The 23,880-nt window shown below is 36.6% G+C and overlaps 1 protein-coding gene across 2 annotated transcripts; it reads left to right on the top strand.

The window, feature by feature from the left end:
• Window positions 1-814: 814 nt before the first annotated feature.
• Window positions 815-22,498, top strand: nectin3a (nectin cell adhesion molecule 3a). Of its 2 annotated transcripts, XM_060888292.1 has the most exons (7): window positions 815-927; window positions 12,199-12,546; window positions 16,115-16,414; window positions 17,086-17,203; window positions 17,347-17,498; window positions 18,581-19,136; window positions 21,914-22,498. In XM_060888292.1, coding segments are annotated over exons 1-7 (1,566 nt in total). In that variant the 5' UTR covers window positions 815-836; the 3' UTR covers window positions 21,915-22,498. The 2 variants fall into 2 exon arrangements, with proteins under 2 accessions (XP_060744275.1, XP_060744274.1); XM_060888291.1 differs by lacking the exon at window positions 21,914-22,498 and having other exon boundaries at window positions 18,581-19,438.
• The last annotated feature ends 1,382 nt before the right edge of the window (window positions 22,499-23,880 follow it).

Here is a 23,880-nt window from a genome sequence, read left to right as displayed (position 1 = left end):
CTGTTTCCGTTTATTCAAGTATGTGCGGCAGTAATGGCGAGTCAAGGCGAAAGCAAGACAAGTTTCTCAAAGTGGAAATATGCTCATTATTTCACTTTAGTTGAGCATAAAGACAAAAACCTTTTAGTCAAATGTAAGCTGTGTCTTTCTGGTTCGAAGGTCCTATCCATTAATGGGAACATTAAAGAACGGTTTTTAAAAAGTAACTAAAAAGTTACTTTTAACAGTAACGCGTTACTTTTTGGTGTAAGTAATCAACAAAGTAATTGAGTTATTTTTGAATGAAGTAACTAATAACTGTAACTAGTTACTATTGCTTAGTAACTAGCGCAACACTGCTTACAACTTACAATAATTTATTAGTTATCGTTGCAGAATTTATTTGGGCTCAAAACTTTCTGACCTTAACATCCACACCACTTTATTACAGAATAAACTAATGCACCTAATTATGCCTAACGTTGATTCGATTGTGTTCAAAATTAAAATGAAAGGAATTAAGTGGAAAGAGTAAAAAACTGTTTAAATATTATACATTAATTTGACAGAATCCACAACATTTTTCCACATGTTCATATTTCTGTTTGCTAGGTTCGCATTGATTAAGTAGGCTGTGATGTAATATATTATTACAAAGGTTTGTGTGATATCGCAAGAGGACTTGGGCTGTTTTTATATCGAGGGGCTAGGAACTTGATTCCACGTGTTCAGAGATTAGAAAACACCGCCCACTGGTGTGGAGATAACCACGCCCACTCTGAGCCCACTGTGAGCTCCCAGCGCTATGGTTACCCCAGCAGTGTGTTTTTACCACAAGCCTAGCAGAGGCAGGAATCATGGCCAGGAAACTAGGCTTTATCGCGGGGAATATCGCAATATTTTTGGAACTTTCCGTTGTTCTTCCTCTCCTCTTATTCCTCGGCATAGGTGGGTTATTTTGATCATATTGTTTAATCTTTAATGATGGTATACGACTGTAGTGAAGTTGTCTGTGTTAACAGTGTGGTCTGTAACTGCAGCATGTAGCACAACACATCTGCACAGAACACATTTGCACTGAACACAGCTGTAGATTATACTGTATTGATTAACATTGTTATGAATTAATGACGGTTTTGTCTTTGGACTTTCATTGTATTGCCACATTAACATCATAACGGTTAGACAGACTGCAGTATTGTTTGGCAAAAACCAGAAAATAATGTAAACGTGAGTTTGTACCTTAAACCTGCACCTTAAACCTGCACCTGAGTAAAGTGAGTGAACAGGTAATGAGTCTGAATCAGTGAGTGTCCTGTAACTGAAGCTTTTGTAAATAAAGTCATTATTTTATGTGTGCTGTAAAAACATAAATCTGTGCACTAGTCTGAGTAAACATTAACATTACTAATGCATCTTTTACTGTCTTTCTCCCAGTCACCAACACTGCATGCTGCCTGATTAGTTAACTAGGGGTTTTTATTTTTATTTTTATTGATTTATTTCAATATTCACGAATGTATTTTACAAATTTTTAGGAAAAATCACAACAACAAAGTCACTATGTGTTGTGGTTGAAATATATGATTCCTATCTCTCTCTCTCTCTCTATATATATATATATATATATATATGTATATATATATATATATATATATATATATATATATATATATATATATATATATATATATAATTTTTTTATTTAATTTAAGGTGTTTTAGAAGAACAGCTCAGACCCCTGTGTAAAATAGCTGGCCCAGTTAGTGAAGAGCCACTTTCTAAACTGTAGAACAATAGGTCTGTGTGATTGAACACTCCTGCTCCTAGACTAACAGTACTGGATGCAAGTGTCAGCAGCCGACATGTGGCCAAGGCAGACTTTTTCGTCCTCATACTGGCTAAAATACTGCGGCTGATCCACAGTGTTGTGCTGCTGCCAATCTATAACCTCCCTTAATAACTCCCTTAATAACATCTGCTGATGGTTCTGAGGTTTTTTGTGTGGCCTCTGCTCTACCATCAACACTTTCAATTTCAGTCCTATTGTGAGGCTTGGACATTCATCTGATCCATCTAACTTTGAGAGACTCTGAAAATCTCAGGACAGTACTTCCGCATAACTGAGTATGTGAACAATCCTGCACAAGACAAACAATACTGACGCACGCTATTGTATACCTGCACTGACCTATAAATATTGATATTTATTAGAATAATTCAAATACATCTTATATGCAGACTGACTGTTACTGTCAAACTTGAAAATGAGGTCAGTAAATAAATGTTCACACACAAATGTTAATATATTATGAAGTCCTTAATCTTTTGTAGGCCCACGTCTTAGCTGTAATTGATGACATCATATTGAGAACAAGACAAAGCATTGTTTCATCAATGACATAAGTAACACCTGTACATTTACTTATTCATGCAGTTATCTAATCAGTCAATCATGTAGGAGCAGTGCATAATATAATCCAAATAATGCAGCAACATCAACTACTGTATTAGAATAGGGGAAAACCTGATCTTTGTGATTTTGATTTTGGAATTTTATAGTAACTCAAATAAATACTCATTATTGGATAACTGCATAAATGAGCGGGTGTGTAGGTGCTGCTATTAAAGGGAAGGTGAGTACAAGTACCTGTACTATTTGGCCTATAACAGAATTGCTGCCCGATAAAAGAATCGCTGTGCTCATTGTTGCATGAAAAATTAAAGAAAATATGTTTGTTCATGATATCAGAATTTAACTGATTCATCTAAAATGTAGTTTACTGTTGTCAATTTCATCTTTGCCATTTTGAGAAAATTAGTTTGCATAAGATTAAAGTTTGTTTCCTTGAATGTGAGAGCAAAGCACACGTGTGTGTCACTGTCTGTGTACAGAATGAAAGTACACTCATGCATGGAAGCCTCTGTGCACAGTGCATTCATTGCGATGTGTTTTGTGTGCTCACCAGTCACAACACCACATGCTCGCTGTTTGGCTCCACTAAGGTATGCTTAACGGTATCAAAAAGTTGTGGCTGAGTTAATTTCCCAGGTCTGCTTAATTATCTTAGCACATAGGCATTTGCACTTCCTCAACAGTGAAACAGTGGGCAACTCACTCAGCCTGCTGTGCCCTCTTGGTGGACAGCTCTCTTTAGTCTTTTGCCACTACGTTCCCCACCACCACCATATTGTGGGGACAGGTCAGGATGTGAAAGTGTCACAAAAACCTTCTTTATTCCTGCAGCCCCGATTTTTTTGTGGACTGATATGTTTATTATTTAAACACATCAGCTAAGGATGCATGGTCTGTACCATTTACAGACTATGAGCCACCATTAATCTCCATATAATCTCCAAAATGCAGGTGCTCCTCTGCCAGAGACTAAAATTGATAATGCTGAGCTGACTGTTCAAATGATCTTCATAAAACTACTCTGTGACACATTACTGCCACTAATGTCACTGTCAATCATTAGCACAAAGCTAATAAGTTTTCAAAATAATTGCTAATGTTGACAACCCCGTCTCTCAGAATGTTATGCTGTTTGTGTTTTGAGGCGAGTATAACTGTATTGAGCAGAACCCCCCAACATTCAAGTGACAAGTTTACACCTGCTTTTGTAGCATTCAAACTTTCTAAAATAATTAAATATTCATAATTTGTGATGTCATTAATCAAGTCTATATGCATTTGACTCATTCTCATTCTAAAGCAACGTTATGTTGTCCTTGGGTGTAATTCATGTTTTACAAAGTTTTTTTTTATAAAGTTAAACATTGCAAATAATCAAACATATATATAAAAAGTGTACAACCAATCAACATTGCCAGATATAAACAACATAAAAATAACATCATATACAGTAGCATTACATGATAGTTAAGAAAGGGAAGGGAAATCCTGTGTGCTCCAAATGAAAAAACTCACAAAACAGACAGGTTTAAACCATCTTCTATTTCTGACCTGCTTTTTCTGAATGAGATATGCTGCATATTACCTGCAGTACCAGAAAAACTGATGAAGAGACATGTGTAAATGTTGTTAAAAACTACTTAGGATATAATACTGGTACAAAATGCACTAGAAGGTATAAACTGGGTCACAAAGTCCTTTATTTCCCAACTCTTTTCCCAAATCAAGTTGCCTTAGGGAAGAATAGTTGGAAAAGTCTGTTAGTCTAGTGTTCCACTCACTCAGGCCTAAAGTATGAAGGTTTAGACCTTAGGGAGTTAATGTAGAGAGTATAAAAATCAAGTTTTTTAGGAGGGGCAGCGATGTCCTCTCCTGGAAGGGCTGTGTGTTGAATCTGTGACTTTCGTACTGTATAACTTTGGCATGTAAAGAAGCATATTCAGTTAGCAAAGCCCTCAAGGAGGATGTTTTAGTGTGTCAGTAAAATAGCACACTAATCTGACATTCTAAGGAATAGGAAAGGGAGGGAAAGTTGGTGGGAAAGTAAACCAAGTGCAGATCTGTTACACTGAAACTAAGGGCTTGGTCATAAGTAGCCTAAGACATAAGTGACGCCTGTCGATAATGTTATGTCATTGCTGTGAAAAAAATACTGGAAGATGGTTACAGGTTAACGGTTGATATATTCACTTTCTATTATAACCTATGAACGTGGTCAGGAATTATTGAAAAACTGAAACAATACGGAAACTAAATCTAACAAATTATTAACTGGAGCTAAAAGTTAGTTGGAATCTGTCAGCTCTTCCCAATACTACTGCCGATCGTCTCAAACCTACTTCATTGTACATCAGCTTGCAACACAAGAGGGCAGTAACCTATTCAATAAATTTTACATTAACACTATTCATATTTTCAATGAAATAATGATCTTTATGATTGGTGTAAATGTGTACAGAGAGAAAGAAAAATGTGAGCACTTTAGAGGCATGGAGCAAGTACCTCACCAAGACCATGTTAGATTGAAAATTTAATTATAATAGCAACTTTTCATACATTTCTGTTTTCATGATGTGTGAGTTCTAGACAGGAAACATAAAGGTAGCATTGATACTGCATTTTATGTCCAGTCATGGAATGTGAGGAATAATAGCACGGAAATACTTTGAAAAAATACGTAAATTCTTAAAAATCCAAGAACTGTAGTAGTGTTTTGTAGCAAAATATAACTGCATGAGTTGGTGTTTACTTGCATATCAGTGGTTAAACGTCAGTTGGTAATAATGCTTGACCATGACCATGGCACTGCTAGTATATGATTAGACTAGTATATGATAGACACGTTATCTGCAACGGCATTGATCTTCCCTATGCAGTATGTACTAAAATAAATACTGCTGCAGCATCACTTGCTACAGCAATACAAACTGCTGCAAGTCACTCACTGTGAGGAAAAGGACTGTCAGTCATACGGAATGAAACAGACCTGATCTTTCATTCTCGTCAGCGCATAAGATGGACCATTAATATTATCTAAGAATAGGCCTGAATGAATCCACCTAGTTTTTAGAGATTCTTTTGAAGGGTTAACAATATTCCGATCTTATCTGGGTATCTTATTAATTATAATTCTTATTAGTTTTCAGTATGTTATCTATTATATCATTGTGCTTGTTAATAGACTTTCTGTCCCTGCTACTCAATTCAATTCAATATATTTATGCTGGTATTTATACTGGTTTTTAACAATGTTTCTGTGAATCTGAGCCCAGATTACTGTTTTTGGCTGACAAGAGTGGAACCTGATCTGGTCTTTCTGTTGTACCTAGTGTAGTCCATCTGCCTCAAACTGTGTAAACTCTACATACTATTAGGTGTGAAAATCCCAGAAGTCCCAGTTTCTGAAATACTCAAACCAGCTTATCTGTTACAAATAACCATTACATGGTCAACGGCACTGAGATCACCTTTTCCTTAATTCTGAAGTTTAAAGGAAATCTTTTCTGAAATCTTTTCTGACCTGTATCTGCATGATTTTATTGTAATTTTGCCACATGATTGGCTGACTGGATAATTTCATGCATGCATCCTATAAATGTCATTGCTGATTACACCACTGAAACCATTCACCAAAGTATATTTTGTTTTACTCTACGTTACCCTCCACAGATTCCTTAAGGCAGACAAAACTGAGTATCTCTTTTCAAATTCACAGATGAGTTTCTTGGATTATTTGAAACTGATTGTGCTCGTCACCTACTGTATTTCTACACTTCTGAAATTATGAGACTAAAATATGAGACTGTTAGAGATGAACGGTAATTGCATGTTGCTTTTGATGCAGAGTGAAATGCTTTGCTTGTTTGCTTTTCAAGGGTGTTCATAAATCTAAAGGGCATTCTATTTCGGATCTGTTGCTCTCTGTGGTTAAGCAAATGAATGAGTGGCAGTTTGCCTTTCTGGTGTTCATTTAGATATCCAAGGCAGAAGCCATCTGTCCTGCACTGTGGAAAGAAGGTTCCAACTGGGTTTTAGTCTCACTTACGTTATCCAGCAGACAGAAAACACCTTAGAGAGCAGGCTTTGGGGATTGGAAACAGGTATGCCATGCCGCAAAAATGGCAGGGAGCAACGCTTGGCATGTTTAGCTGTACAAACATGCCAGGCAGTTTGGCATGGCATTTGTAGATTTTTTGAGTTGTTTTTGCATGAGACTCTGCACCAGGTCCATCATGCATCTGTCATTAATCTTTGTCCTCAGTGAAGAACAGACATTCACATAATATCTATCAAGTGTGTATGACAGTGAAGAGGTTAGAGGTTACTCTCATCACAGTAGGTGTTGGACAGAAGACAGGTGACAGCTGCTCCAACCCTTTAGACGCCCGAGAAGAGCTGACAGTAGATATTTAAACAGTCTAATACCCAGATATATTTTTTGTGATGTATGAAGACATAATGTAGACTTGTTCATAATGTACAATATTCATTATAAAGAAAACTGTCAATGAAATGAGAACATGACATTTTTATTATATGCCTTACCTTTATTGGGACAATATTGTAAAAGATTTTTAGGACTTAGAATAATTTACAATTATTAGGACTTATTTTGGCACAGGCGAATGAAGAAAAGAGAAGTGGTTCGGCTTTTAAAAATATCTCCATACTTTACAGGGCACCCATAATGTATTTTGTTTTCTAACTTTGTATTTGTGTATTTATATTCCCACAATTGGCATACACCCTGAACCTGTAAGGCTGAAAATGGTTCAACAATTGAGTTGAGCTGTCTGGTAGTTCTGGGATTTTAAGTAACAACCTTACAGTATCACTTTTAAAATGAAGTAATCTTGTACTTTGGTTTGTTTTGATTGATCGGTGGTTTTGGTCATTTTGTTTTTTTCTTTTTTTGGTTTTTACCATTCACTATTTACCATTCAGTGTTTAGCAGTTGTATTAGATTGACCCTATGTGTGTTTATTAATGTATTTGTTGTTTATTATTTGTAGTTTGTAGTTATTATTTGTCATTTACATTTACAGCATTTGGCAGATGCTCTTATCCAGAGCAACGTACAAAAGTGCTTTTAAGTCTCTATCATTGAATATTAACTCTGGTTCACTAGGTTATAGACCTAAAACACTGTTCAGAGTTTTTTATTTATTGCTAGTTCAAGTATTTTATGAAGAAGTGGGTCTTCAGCCGTCGTTTAAAGATGATCATAATCTCATGTTAAAAAATTAAATAAAGCTAACAATAAAGCTATCTTATCAAGCTATAGAATAAATCCAATTAAATAGCAATTGTTTACTTCTCACTGAAAACAATAATATATATTTCAGTGGAACCATTAATGTGCGTTTTTCTGTTTTTGTCCTAAGTCCTGAGTGTGAAGAGAAATAACTGGCGCACGCCCTTCTGTGTGTTTTTCTTTTTGTAATTACAGAGTGGGTTGGGGAGTATGAACGCGGGGGGGAAGGGAGAGAGACAGAGCGAGAGAGAGAGAGGGCGGGGGGGTTGAGAGAGAGAGGCTGAGAGAGAGAGAGGCTGAGAGAGAGAGGCTGAGAGAGAGGTAGCAAGAGGGAGAGAGAGGTTTATATATGAACATCATTCATAAATGGCCTTTTTTAATTTAAAGAAAATGGCTTCTGAATTCTGCAACGTGTGAGTCTCGACTGAAAGAAACTGAAAGAAAGAAGATATATATGTGGACTGAACAATTTCAAGAGTATATTTTACACAACTCTTAAAATCATAGGATAGAATTTTTCCTTTATGTTTCAACTTTTCATGTTTAGTCATTTTTTTCCTGCATGAGACTTATGTTTCTGATTGCATTGTGTTGTTGTTTATTATAGTGTTTGAGGAAACCAAATGTTAAAACACTTCTCATTACTGATGTCTTGCTTAACTTGCTGCTTTTATGGCTTTTGTCTTATCTAGGCAATTATTTTATGACTGATATATTTTTGCGCTCTGCTCTCACCCTCCACCTTTTATTCACCCCTTTTAACTTTTAAATAAACATTTTTATTTGATTATTTAGTCCAGATTTCTAACTTTCTAATCTTACTAACATGTGTATCTGTGGTACCCTCTAATAAATGTGGAGCAGACCATGATTAAAACCTTTTTTAAAGGAAAAGCTACAACTATCTAACAGCTGCAAAAGATTAATTTAATTCCCAAACATTTTATAGGCCAAGGTGCTCAGGCTGAGATCAATGAGGACAGTCAGCATGTCCCATAGTGAAGTAGAAGGCCGAATGCTTGTGTGGTGCTCATTAGGGTTGTGTGATACAGGCTTCCCTGTCTGCTCCCATGCAGAGGGAATGCTTCCCACATGGGGCTTAATTACAGCTGAGGAAAGCAGAAATGCTCATTTCCAACCTTATCTTATACATTATTTGTCTAAACTTGATGCATTTCTTATCAGCAAGATTAAACTGAGCAGTTTTTCAGAGCAAATATGGATTATTTGGTTGAGCAAATCATTTAACACATAGGTGTAATCTTCTTTAATCATATACCACAATATTCATTATGCACTATAATAATATATGTATGAAAAGTTTTTGTGAGATTGATTCCACAAGGTTTGTCTGGTCATCTTCCTCTGACCTTTCTCATGAACAGATTCATAGATCTGTACCTAGACCCACTGATAAAATATTTGATTATTGTAGTACTGTATGTAATAAAGGGGTCACGGTGGCTTAGTGGTTAGCACGTTCACCTCACACCTCCAGGGTTGGGGGTTCGATTCCCGCCTCCGCCTTGTGTGTGTGGAGTTTGCATGTTCTCCCCGTGCCTCAGGGGTTTCCTCCGGGTACTCCGGTTTCCTCCCCCGGTCCAAAGACATGCATGGTAGGTTGATTGGCATCTCTGGAAAATTGTCCGTAGTGTGTGAGTGCGTGAGTGAATGAGATTGTGTGTGTGCCTTGCGATGGGTTGGCACTCCGTCCAGGGTGTATCCTGCCTTGATGCCCGATGACGCCTGAGAAATGAGTGAGTGAGTATGTAATAAATATTTTGAACATACCTTGTGTGCCAAGTCAGCATGCTGCTTTCGGTTCACATGGAAGACAATGCCAAAAATAGTGGATTCTATAATTCTAGGCATTGAAACTTTAGAGTCAAACCCAAAGCTTTGGAGTAAATTTAAATGCACAGAAATTTTTATTTAGCATCGTATTGTTTCAGTTATTGAGACAATCAGTGGATATTTATTTAGCATTTTTATTGGTTATTGGTTTATTGGTTATTTATTGGATTTAATTTGGTAGTTTGTGAACATCAGCTACATAAAAAAGTGAAAAAATCTTGCAATGGAAGAGCAGCTCCAAAGCTTGGGTTCGGCTACAAAGAATACAGTCACCTCTTAGTTTCAGTCTAGACTTTGGGACAATTAAAAATCTCTGATTGGACGAGATTTCACAAGATGGTGTTCTGTTAAAAGATCAACAAGATAAGATTGTGCCAATGCATTCAAAGATGAAATAAAATGGCAGGAAATTTGGTGTCCTTTGCTTGACCTAAGCATGTTAACATGATACTATTCTGATGCTGTGATGAATGTCAGTTATATATGTATTATAAGTTAAGAGATGCATTCAGTAATTGTAATGTAAAATATTTTTAACAAGCAGTTTTGTATATTATACTTTATATTCAAAATAAATGGACTAAAAATGTATGAACAGAGTAGTGCAGTTAGACATAAATATACGCAAGAGATATAAGGAATAATAAGGAATAAGGAAATATATTAGCAGGAGCATATAGACTATTTCTCCATGTTTAATTTTTGCAAATATACAGTCAATTGAAAACCAGATGGAAGACATTAGGTCAAGAGATTGTTTCTGATCCAACAAGAGGAACTTTAATATCATTTGCTTCACTAAAACCTGACTTACCCGCCAGTACCAGACCAGCCATTTTGAGTTGTTCTCCGTTATCTATATAGTCAAGAAACAGCAACAAACATTGTTCTTTCCTTTTTTTGCCAACGATGATGATGATCCTATGTCATCTCTTCTACCTGCCTGCACTGGCTAATAAGAAGCCAATGTATTGAGTGATGTCATGGGGACATGTTTCAGTCTAGTTCCTGAAAGTTCAGCAACTTCATAGAAGTGTTTTTTTTTATTATTGCTCATTATTTCTGGTTGGGAAAGATACTAACCTTCCTCTTGGGTATGATAAGTTCATCTGTAAACACACTGAGTACATGTACTGCTGACTATAATTCCAAGCTCCACATGGGTGACATGAGTGACTGAGTATAAAGTGTTATCATACAGACTGAGCACACTGTAAAAAATGTTTAATGTGGCTACAAGAAGAGTGAAATCTCAGCTCCAGCAACATGACCCTAATGAGTTTGGTGGCATAACACTTTTGGCATGGTGGTGGTGGAAGTCTAAGGAACTGGTTGTCGAGTCCAGGAGGGAAGAACAGGGGACATGCATGCATTCTGGTGTCCAACACAGAATTCGGAGTGACCTTACCATCATTATGCTTGACTGATGGGTTTTAGTTTGGATCATGAGCAGATCGTTTCTTTCTCCACATTTTCATCCAGGTTCCAGACCTTTTGTCTCTGTATTTCTTTGTGAATTCCAGTCTGGCCTTTTGATTCTTACTGATGATGAGGGGTTTGTATATTACGTTACTCCATCAATATTTCTGCTCTTGGCATCTTCTCCAGATGGTAGTTTGTGGTACTTTCACCCCTTTGGAGGTTGTTGGTGATGTCATTGTCTGTTTTTGCATTTTTTCTTCACAGCTGTTAGAATATGCTATAAGAACAACTCTTGTTGTTTTCCTTGGCTGGCCTGGCTGATGTCTGGCTGTTAGTACATCAGTGGTTTCTTTCTTTTTCAGGACATTCCAAATAATTTTTTTTCTTATTTTTAAAAGTAAATGCAGTCTTTGCAGGGAAACCCAGGGCTCAAACCAAGAGCTATTATTCAGTTCACAATTATTAATTTTTAAACGTTCAATCTAACAGGACTCACAAGGGAAGCAAGAAATAACTGTCAGTCATTGTGGAACCTCTGGGTCTGAGGGTGTGGAGGAAGACTCAGGAGGCATTTTAGCTGTGTTTAGTCATTCTGCCCCTTCAGCACACTGGAAAATGAGTCAGTGCCAGCATTCTACTTACCAGGTTCAAGTGTTCATGTTCCTAGGTGTGTGTGTGTGTGTGTGTGTGTGTGTGTGTGTGTGTGTTTGTGTGTGTTTTTGTGTGCCTTGCAAGCTTTGCCACATGGTATCATACCTTGTCTTTAATTTATTGTTATGGGTGTCCTTGAAAGCATGGAAAGAGACAAATAAGTAGACTTGCAGTAATAAGATGAGAATATAATGTTTCAGTAACAGGTGAGAAAAATCATGCATTACCTGCATTAACCCGCCTCGTCTCCTTTCACAGCTGACACTTGACCACGTCTCTGCTGCTACAGTCACATGTTCCAGTATTTTTGGTTGCTTGAAAAATGCATGGGTTTAAATAAATTGTGCCTTGTACCGATTTGTTTAACACATCTAGACATCAGGACATTCAAAGCTGAAATTATGAGCTATTGGCTCATTTTCCTCTGGTGATCTCAAACTCAAACGCCTTGTGTATATAGCAAAAATAAAAGATGCCTTGCCGTTCCAATACTTTAAGAGGACACTGTTTGTTTTTTGTATTTGCAGAACACATCTATGTTTTTAGTAGGATTTTTATATTAAGAGTACGTCATTATTAGAAAATTATTTTAATAGATCACTTATTTTGTGTCTTACTGCAGGTGTTTGCAGCAACAAGGTTGTGGTTCCAGAGCATGTTCAAGTTGTGCTTGGCAAGAATGCCACACTAAGCTGCAGGGTGGATGTTGGTGCCAACCTCAGCCTGACACAAAGCTCCTGGGAACGCAGCTTACCCATGGGCCCTGTCACAGTGGCAGTATTCAATCCACAGTTTGGCATCTCTATATCTGAGGAATACATAAATCGTGTACATTTTCTCAACCCATCAGTCGAGGATGCCTCAATAGTGTTGGAGGGAGTAGACTTTGCAGATATTGGCTCCTATATTTGCAAGGTGGTCACCTTCCCACTGGGTAACTCGCAGGCTTCTACAGTTGTTGACATCATGGGTATGTTGATTTGCAATTCAACTACATTTTATTTATACAGCACTTCTAATAGTAAACATTGTCACAAAGCAACATTACAGAAGTCTGGAAGCAGACATACAGTACATACTTCATGAACCAGTGAAGCCAGAGGAGACAGTGGTAAGGAAAAGCATCCGCTTTACATGAGAATGACCAGAGACTATTTAAACAGAAATACATTTTTATTTGATAAAGATTTTACTTAGATTTCTAATAAGTGTCTAATGAATCGTCTAATGGATTTTGTTTTTAAACACTTGGAATTGTAAATGCATGACCCTTTTATTCAAATGAAAACAGATATTATTAATCATCGCGAACACTTTGCAAGTAATTCCTCATATTGACTCACTATGCATGTGTTATACAGCACAGCTTGGATTCAACTCTGATTTCAACTAGTATTAGTATTTAATTATTTACTATTAGTGATACTGTTTAACTCTGTGCTGCACACTTAAGTCACAGTAACAAAGCATAATAATCATCCTGAGAGTAAATAGTGGAACAAGCCATTAATGAGAACTAAAGCCCCCTTGCTGAAAAATTAATGTATGTTATTAACGGTAGGGAAAAACAAACACACTCTGTTCAATACTATTTAATGTTTTAGTTGTTAGATTACATGTACAGTACGTAATCTTAAAGACATTATGAAGCTCCATCAGAGGGGACTTATTAGATCTATTGAATTCTGAAGTGTTTTGTGCCATGTGCCATATTTTTTTGCCACAACACAATACTGAATTATGTAAGTGCCAGAATACACAATGCCTAGAATCCCAAATTCTGTTGTCACCAAAATCAGTTCAGTTTCCATGATCTTATTTTACTTCAACAGTCACGATAAACATACTTGTGAATGCATGCAATACTGCCATAGCTATAAATAACAGATACATATCTCTTATTTGATATGAATATTAACTGAATAAGACTGGAAGATTACAGTTTATTTTGCAATCACAAATCAAACTTTGAATCCACTGAGCCCACGTTTATAAACATATTATATAGTGACAAAAATATCTTCAATATTACGAGACTGACAGGAGGAATGTAGACATGGCCAAAGAGTCTGTTATGGACATGTCTAACATGTTTTATATACTTTCTGGGATTACATTGTCAATGATTGTTTCATTTTGTTTCCCAGATATTTGCAGGTTGTTTGTAATAATGATTACTTACATAAACAATTAGTAGTTAATAGGATAAAACAACACACTTGATTATTTTTCTCTATACTTTTAAAAGAAATTAGTAATAATACCTGATTTGTTCTAATTCAGCAGTACCCACAGTAGTCCCACAGTAGGTAATATTGCACCATAACATGCTGCTATAATTGTATGTTGTTATTAGCAAACACAGCATGAGGAACACTCACTGCTACAACTTCTTTCTCAAGAAAAAATGCTGTAGTTTTATTTCATAGAGTTTGTGGATAAAATCTGTTGAATATGAAGTTGTAGTGATGCAGATGGTAACATTAAAAACATCACTGGCTCAAGCAGTTAAGACTCTGGTTTGTTGCTCAGAATATCGGGGTTCAAGCCCCAGACTTGCCAAGCTGCCACTGTTGGGCCCTTGAGCAGAGGCTTTTAGCTTTCACCTCCCCAGGGTTGCTGTATCCTGACTCTGACCCTGCGCTCTGACCCCAAGAGGTTTACTGTGCTGTAATATCTATGTGACAAATAAAGGCTGCTGCTGCTGCTTCTTCTAATAGCACAGTGTGTGTGGCACATTTATTGCCATAAACTTGACCAACAGCCGAAAGCTGTGAAAATGTGTACCTGAAATAGAAGGGGAAGGAGACTAGTGATGTTCCCTCTATCCACCCTTAACAGGAATTAGGTATCCTGTTCACGCACATCCTATTCCCTTTGCTGTCAGAATTCTGTGTGTTTACACTAGAACTAGATGGAGGCTAGAGGAATTCTGACATGTGCCAGTGCAACAAAGGAGAGTCTGGACTAGATGTTTTTATCTTCTGGATCAGGATTTTGTTTAATCAGAGGTTTAACCTGTTACATAAAGTAATAATGTACATAAGCACATTTAAACTGATGTTCTGTTCATACATTTCAAACCAGCATAAACATAACAAAGTATTTCACTGTACATGATCAAACAGATAAAATAAAAAAATATTTTTAATATATAATATATACAACACTTGGAGCTGATCTGATAGGCAGCAACTCAAAAGGCACAGACATGCCCTGAGTTTTGCCAGGATTATGGAACAGCCAAAACCAGCAGACCATGAAGATCTCAGAGAGCTGGGGGCAAAGTACAGTACAGATGACATAATCTGTGCTAATGGAAACTGTCCTAAACAGCATTAATAAGGCCAATTTATTAAAGAAGTGTAAATGAGATTAAAGAAAAGCAGGAATAACTTTAAAATAATCAGCTACTAGTTTGAGTTTGGCTATAATTTTAGTAAAAGTTAAACAAAGCTACTCATGACAGCTGACTTTAGATTTGTTAATTAAATCTTAAGTGAACATTAAACATTATTCCCAAGTTCTTTCCCTGAGGTCTAAAGTATATTGTGCCAGCGATCTTAGATTATGGTCTGCTTCTCAGTAAAATATTAGCAAGGTCATTTTCTCTAGCAGTTTTCACAGCTTTTCTGAAAAACATCACAGTTTGTTGAAATCTCCTCAGTTACCTCTAATCTGTTTTTATTCCATTTACATTCTGTTTTCATTATATTCTTATCCAGTCCTATAGTTTTATTCAGCCAGGACTGTGACTTTGCTCTGCTCTAATTTGTTTATGATTGCTTGGGTTGAAAAGTGGAACAAGCAGAGTTCAAAGTAAAAAACCTGTATCTATTTCATTATCTTCCGTTTCAGGTGATGCATGTGGAACTAAAGAGAGACTTATACCATACCACAAGAGAAAGAGGCAAGCTGTTTGAAATCCAAACAGAGAAGGGGTTAAAAAAGATTAATGCAGAATCCATAATGGGTATAAATGTATTTGAGGGTTCACAGTTTTAATTTCATGGGCTAGGACTAGCACTGTTAACTGCAACCTCTAATGTCTTCACAGAATGACCTTTTAGAAGGGAAACATGTTCATCAGGATGCCATGTGTACATTAAATGTTATTCTTTATTCTTCATTAGATTTTTCTTGGTGTTTAAAAGCAATTCACAGTGCCCCTCAGTTTCATAACAGAAAATAATCACCCTATCGTCCGATGGCTCTCTGGGTGTCAGAGATGGCATTCCTTCATTCATTCATTCATTCATTGAGAAAAGGATGTACCAATTTTTTTTTGGTTGGTTGATGTGGTGTGGTAGTAAATAGCAAGCCAGTCAGAGAGAATTGGCAAATGGTTGGCAAATTATGCCCATTCAAAACAACAGGCATAATCCATGACTTATTATTTTACATTTTAGTGACTATTTTGATTACAGTGTAGATAATCATATGACAAATCCAATTCATATTAATTCTCTCTCTCTCTCTCTCTCTCTCTCTCTCTCTCTCTCTCTCTCTCTCTCTCTCTCTCTATCTCTCTCACTCAGTTGAGCCCAAAGTATATGTGTTGGCGGGTGTTGATCCTCTGGTGGATGGTAATGATGAGGGTGTGGTGGCAACATGCATGGCTGAAAAGGCCCGCCCACCAGCTGATGTCTTCTGGGAGGCGGAGCTTTATGGACGCTCAGAGCATATCATACAAGATGAACCTGATGGCACCACCTCAACCCAGGTGGACTACATCTGGGCACCCAGCAGCCACGCCCTTAATCACGCCCTCACCTGTGTGGTCCGCCACCCTGCCCTGGCTATGGACTTGCGCATCCCCTATGTGCTTAATGTACAGTGTAAGTTGGTTTATCATTAATAATCTTATGAGGTTTGACTTGGTATCATTAGTTTGAGTGGTGTCTAGCATTCCAGTGTGCCTAGTATGCTATTCCTCGGTATTTACCATATTAATGTGTGTGTTTCATTACTATTAGGGATGTAAACAAATGTGAATATATTATACAAGAAATAAAGAGTTTGTCTTGTAATAGCAACAGAATTAGAGTTTTATGCCTTTCAAAAAATACATCAAGCCCACAGCAGATCAATCCAAATTTTTGATTGGAATAATTCAGATTAAAAAGTATATGGTTATTAGTGGATATTTGAGAGTTCACAATGTACACAATTTTTCTTGTTTGTCAGTGTTTGCACACAACACCAATTTCTTTTTTATTTGATTTTTATTTTGCCATATGACTAGAATCAGGATGTTGTTTACATTTCAGATTGTTTTATCAGTGTTTCTATGGGACACTCTGTACTGAAGTACACTTTCTGTGTTCCTCAGTGGTTCCTAAGGGCATTCTTCACTCTTTATCTGAAAAGGAAACTGTTTTAGATGGGCAAACTAATAAACCATTTATAGTACTGCATCAAACTATTTAATTTCTCACAGTATAAATATCCTGAAGTGTTTTTCTTAATAGGTAATGGGGCCCCATTTTCTTGACCTTATTACTTTCAGTTGCTCCAGATGTCATGGTTCTGGGCCACAATGATGTTTGGTATGTGGGACAAGAACATGCGAAGTTGGACTGCAGAGCAAATGCCAATCCTCCTCCACATCACTTCTTCTGGACCAGGTACCACCACCATGGGTTTTACAGTGTTTCCACATCATTTGTTAATAGAACACAGAAAGGTCTTTCCAATTTACATTATGAACCTTCATTTTCTGAATGACTTTTGTCTTGTCAAGAGTATAAACTGGGACATGTTTTATCAGACTCAACATGCAGATGCCTGCAGGGGTAAAGACCACAAATAGCAGTTTGATCTTCACTCGACCCCTTCAGAGAAACGATTCTGGAACATATAGATGTGAGGTCCAGAATGAAGTTGGTCTGCATTCACAGGAAGTACACATCTGGATACAAGGTGAGCTGAAATTAGATTTTCTATACTGAAAAAATTTAACATAATTTTTTTACTTAACCTAATTTGAATGGTGTGTAAAAGGTCAGAAACTGCTAAAGGATCTTGTAGAAGGTTTTTTATTTTTATATCGTGTTGCTGAAATTCCTCCAGGAGGTTTCTCTTGATGCTTTATTGTGTTTGTTGGATTTAACATTGTAACCAGCATTGAACTGATTAGATTTTGGCATTGATCCATTGATAATCGTAGTCACAGGAAGGTGAAATCTCTTTTTATTTCTTCAGTTCCCTCATGTTCATATTATATGTTAAAGGTATTTTATTCATACACATAAAAATATAACAAGCAGGAGTAGATTGGTGGTAGGACATCATTGTTGGCATCAGGTTCTCTCCAGCTGCAAGTCCTGAAGTTGAGAATGGAATTTTGCTTGTTTTTTTCTATTTACTTTTTCTGTTTATTAGATAATATATACATTTTGTAATTTTGTTTATCTCAATCTGATTCATTCTTGAACAAAGTTCTATATTTAAATAAGCAGAATTAATATTAATAGTAGTCTGTGTAATGTTTCATAACGTTTGTTACTTATACAGTAAGTGTAGAAAAAAATCAGTTGTTACATGAGGACCAGCTGACAGGTTGCTTAACTTCCTGCAAAATAAACTTTGATGCGTGTGAAAACATAGATCATTCATAGAGCTAGTCTATTCTGGATATTTCAAAACTCAGCATTTATAGAGATCTAAGACTAGGGTTCCTTCTGGATTTGTTAGTGCTCATGTCTTTGTCGTGTCCACACCTGATGGCACACTTTTAGCGGTTGTGCTTTGAGAAGGTCAGCGTAAGCTAAGTCAGTTAATGTTGAGTGAATGACATCGCATCAAATCCAAAGCGCAGTTGCCTGTGCAACAAAGTGGTATGGATATCCAGGCATCAGTCCTCTGGATCTGATGCTGTGCCACTGCATTTAGAGTTGTTCCAGGTTTATTTTGCAGCTTGTTTTTCATTATATTTATCTCGCTCTATCCTCTCTCTGCTCTCTGGAGCACAACACACTCATTTTGATCTACTCTTCCACCAGAGCCTCCATCGACACTTTCTGTTCCCACTACAACCAGTGGAGTCATTCCTGGCCTCTACAGCTCATTACCCACCCACTTCCGTGCCCGCTTCACCTCCCCAACACTGGCATCACTGCATGATGGCACAATGGGCACTGTGGTGGGTGGTGCCATAGGAGGCACACTGGTACTGATTCTTCTGCTGGCCATTGCTTTGCTATGGTACATACGTCAGCAGCGCACATTCCGAGGTGATTACTACACCAAGCAGTACATTGGGCCCTCGTACATGCAAAAAGAGTCCGTTGAGCTTCATGACACCTTTAGAGATGACTCAGCTAACAGCAGCCAAGACCTGAAACATGAACCTGATGAAGAGGGTGATGGAGATACACCAAACTACAACAGTTACAGAAAAAACAAAGGCCAGTGGGACAGTTATTGCCCTGAAAACTCTAGCATTAAGACATGTGGGAACAATATGTCCCCTTACCTGCAGGAGAAGAGCTATGATATGGCCACAGACTGCGACTATGTGTCCCACAAGGATGGATCTGTGATCTCTCGTAGAGAATGGTATGTGTAAATATGTGTGACGATTAATAGAAGACGAGACTGTACAGAATACAGTATTACCAAACACTAAAGTGTATTTCAGGCAAATTAAAGGCTGAATTGTTTTATAGCTATTATCTTTGATTATTCCTTTAGGGGGCTGATCTTGCACAGCAAATGTTTGTGTTGTTTTGTGCTTTTACTCCCATGATCAAAGGGAAACCTGGAGTCATGAAAAATATTGCCTTCTCTTATATGTGCACTCTTATAAAATCTCAAAAGTTACTTTATGGTTTGCATAACAAATACAATGAGTATTACATTGTATTTGTATGTCGTAACAGTCTAATTTTTTTGATCGTTCTTATTATTGCAAAAAACATTGCATGATTGGATGCAAATAATTTTGAATTCCCCTGGACTGTAACCATAATGAATAACAACATGGTGAAAATCTGCTGCACTCTTGTTGAATTTCATGTATATTTTCTTTCTTTAAACTACTCATGTATTCATTTATAATCATTAGACAATGATGCTGGGCTTCTCAGATCTCTAAATTTGAAGTGATGAAATAGAAGGTTACATAACTGGGTTGGTTAATAAGATGGTTAACAACTGGGTCTAAAGAAGCCGGCTGCTGGTTGAGGAGGTAATAGTCTAGTGCCTCCAGAGCCCAGGTGCTGTTTTTCTGCCCGGCTAGGAGCTAACTTTCTAACTAACTCTCAGCTGCATGAACAATACTGGTGATCTACTGAATACTGCCTGTAACAGTTCATTCTCATTGTACTTAATAGAAACTGTGCCACCATGTTAAAGATATAAATCAAGCTTCATCAGCCTGAACCAGTCCTCTGATATCAAACTTCTCAGTATTTCTATCTGTCATTACAGCCAGTATATGTGCTGGCCACGCTTCAGTATACTTATTTACTTCAGATACATGGTGGGATATTCCAGGCTTTCCCATTATTCCCTAAACTTAGGCATTCAATAAGCTGTGTTAAGTGCAGTTTATGTCAGCTTCAGTCTACAGCACATTTGCTGTAGATGTGTCCATTATGTTTTAATCATAAGGACATTCTAGTCAGGGGATATCAGAATTGTCCTCTAGGGTGGCGTCATTAGAAGCCTTAGGACAGCATTTGCTAAGAACGGTTTGCACTGAAGTGAACATCATAACACTGAATGATTTGATACAATGACTTAAAATAAATACATAAATAAATTCAGAAATGACTCAAAAGCTTCTGGTTACACAGATTTACTTATTGACTATATATATTTTACAGTTACTGAAAAGAAATTATTTATAACTGCACTATTCACTATCACCCAGATGAGTATGGGTTCCCTTTAAGTTTCTTTCTCATGTTGCCTCAGGGAGTTTTTGCCTCATCACTGTCACTACTCACTTGCTCCTTATGGGTAAATTTATGGAATACTTGGAATTTCAATTCTGTAAAGCTGCTACGAGATAATTTTCATTGTTAAAAGCCCAATACAAATAAAATTAAAAGTTGGATATTTTAAAGTTTTTAAACAGATACTGAGAATACAGTGTGTGATTCAGCTATATGAAGCGTTTATGTTCTGCACTTCATTGCACTGTTATATTGTTGCTAATAGCTCTTGTGTTTAGCCAACTGCTAGCACCTTCACTCCAGATTCAATCATGCAGCAAAGGAGCTTGCCATTTCTTCCAAGTCTAATATAGCAGTGTCAGCTGTTTGTTTAGCTCTCAGCTGTGACTGTGCAGATTTAGAGGAATAATAGTATGAATAGTAACACTTTTTCTCTCATCACTGTATTCAGACAGCTCAACACATCAATATTATGATGCAAGACTCAGTAAGTGCTTGATAATGTTTAATTATGTCACTTATCATGAGGAAACGTTTCAGGTGGAATAAAGTGTCTGCCATCTGGTCCTGAAATACAAAACATTAAGAAGTTTAATTCAACTATGAAATTCATCTCAATAATCCATGTGTCTGTATCACACGCTGAAATATAGAAAGAAAAGTAATGTCAAACACTAGAGCTACCATTATTCAAGATGTTCACCACATGTACATACGTGAGAATGGGGAAAAAAGACAAGTGTGGTGTCACAATCAGAAGGTGACTTTACTGTTGGTACATGGCAAGGAAATGAAGTCATAAATATCTCTACTAGGTCAGAGAAAACAACCTTGCCTGTCAAAAACATAGGCGTGTAGAAGAATAGTAATATTATAGAAGCTATTTCTTATTTAGGTCTTACCATCAATAGCAATAAAACACTAGCTTATTTATCACAATATCGTTCCCGGACTCAAGAAGTAGCAGATAAAAAAGGCTAAGACTAGCAACATTATGTGTACTGAGAAGCAACTTGCAACTCAGTTAGATTCTGATTTGTTTTTAAGCTCCTCCAACGCTGTCCCCACCATTGATTTGCAAAGCACCAGTTCTAACACAGCATCTGCTGCATGTTCTGCTCAGGCTGATTTCCAAAGACAAACCTCACATCAAAGGTTAAGCCTTTTAATTAACGTTTCCCCACACTTCCTCTCTAATCAGCTTCCATCTACTTCAGCTTAAAACATATGTGTAAATGCTTTACTTAGCGGTTAGGAACAGCTGTTTTAACAGAAGGACATTTCATATGAAGGAGGAACTTTTTGACTTTATAAAAGAAATTTGAGACAATGGATGTCAAATTTCAAAAAGCATTCAATACTGTTCATTAGTTTTGTATTTGCTTTCTTGAGCTTGAAATTTTTAATATATTTATGTCATTTCTTTTTCTCCAGACCCACCATCTCCACTACTTGGATAAAAACGTTACTGAAGATGAACAATTAAATAAATGAATAAATTAGTGTCTGTATGATAATGAATTAAGGTGCAAAAGGTGTTATGTTTAGAATATGTTTGTGTTTGGAGAGTCAATTGGTGAATGTTGAAATTTTTACTGGATATTTTTTGTACTGTACTGCTGTGTAGTACTAGTCAGACTTGATGTAAATATCTTGTCAGGGATGTATGTGTCATTGGGATAGATACTATTTTTCTATAAAGTCTCAAAGTCTTCATTCTCAAAGAACATGGTGCTTGATGCATTTTTTTTTCATATTTGATTTTTTGAGTTATATTACTGTATAAGATAATAGTAGGGTCATATCACAATGAAGAACAGTTCATTTCTTTTGAGATGTCTTCGGTTTCTAATAATAAAAAAAGTTATGTATTCTTGATTATGTCCAGCAAACTGACACAAGTGATGATTGTGAACAGAAAGCTGGAATTTTCCACTGATTTATTATCATCCTCTGTGACTGAATGTTCTACTCGTCATTATGGTAATAAAACAGAGAAGACTTGAGAAGAAACTTGCAATATATGATACAAGAACCACAGTAAACAAGCCTGCTTTAATAATGTTTTTTTTTTTAATTTATGGTATTGATCTCCAGGAGGTAAACTGACATTATTGCTTCATAGACAAAGTCCTATATCATCTTTACATTTTGCTTGCTTTGTAACAATGTGCCATAAATGCTCAAAATACAGAAGAGGTAGTACATTGTGCACATGAATACTTGATTAAAGTTGAAGTGAGAGTATAATATATTTAAAATGTGCTTTTCATTATGAAAAAAGTGCCATTCCCTAAAGCCAGTAGGTCATTAGGGTTAAGAGATTATAAACAACTAGCATAAACTAGCATAAGTGGCACGAGTTATCAGTCTGCACTAAAAGACTAGAAAATTAACATTCTTTGCGAGGCCACCCTTTGTGAGGTCAAACCTGTGCCTACATATTACTGACATTTTGTGCCAATCAGCACCTCTTCTGTCACTGAGAGAGAGAGAGAGAGAGAGAGCGAGAGACTCTACATCCTAAGCGCTAAAGACAAATCTGTCTCATCAGCACTGGTCTACTATACAACACATAACAACTGACTCTGATTTTCTTCTTTATATTGACAGACCACACCCACTTCCCCTGCTGTCAGTATCAGGAAACATGATTTAGGGAATTGTTGAATGATTTAGGCTTTTATTGGTTAAATGAGAAAATTATCACCCAATTATCACCCAGTATATACATCTTAAGCTTAGTAACATTATCCATGTTCAGTACAGTAAGTACAATTTTATTTGTATAACACTTCACACAGTAGGCACTGTCACAAAGCAAATTTTTTACAGGCATCTAGGTCCCTATTGAGGATGAAAGAGACTTATCCTCCTCTTGGTTGTGGAATTTTGATTATTACAGTATGTATGTCAATTAATATTAAATGTGTTGAAATGATAATGAATGATTGGTATGATCACATTGTGAAAACAAGCCCAGCAATCCCTGGTTTTTAACCTAGACTTAAAAGAGAAAAACTGTCTCTCATATTGAGTACTCATCATTTTCATTTGGCAGACACACTTATCCAGAACAACTCATATTTATACAACTGACAGGAGGTTTAAGGCTCATCAGCTTTGTGGTCCTAGGATTTGAACTCTCAACCTTTGATCAATAGTCTAACAGCTTAACCACTGAACTAACACTGCACTATCAGAGCCTTCACTGGACGGATTCAAAGGTTGCTATTCTATAGTTGAGGTGCTCTATCTTGTTTATGCAGTTGTGTGAAATCATTCAGTGCTTTATAGATCATTAGTAGTATTTTATAATCATAAAAGCCTAACATTTTATTTGCTCTGTATAACATTTTATTTGCTTTGTTAGACCACATAGAGTTTAAAATTTAAACATT

Source organism: Tachysurus vachellii, chromosome 15, assembly GCF_030014155.1.
Source record: "Tachysurus vachellii isolate PV-2020 chromosome 15, HZAU_Pvac_v1, whole genome shotgun sequence".
Taxonomy (NCBI): Eukaryota; Metazoa; Chordata; class Actinopteri; order Siluriformes; family Bagridae; genus Tachysurus; species Tachysurus vachellii.
The sequence above is the reverse complement of the archived record's forward strand: the minus strand, read 5'-3'. Positions and strand labels throughout refer to the sequence as shown.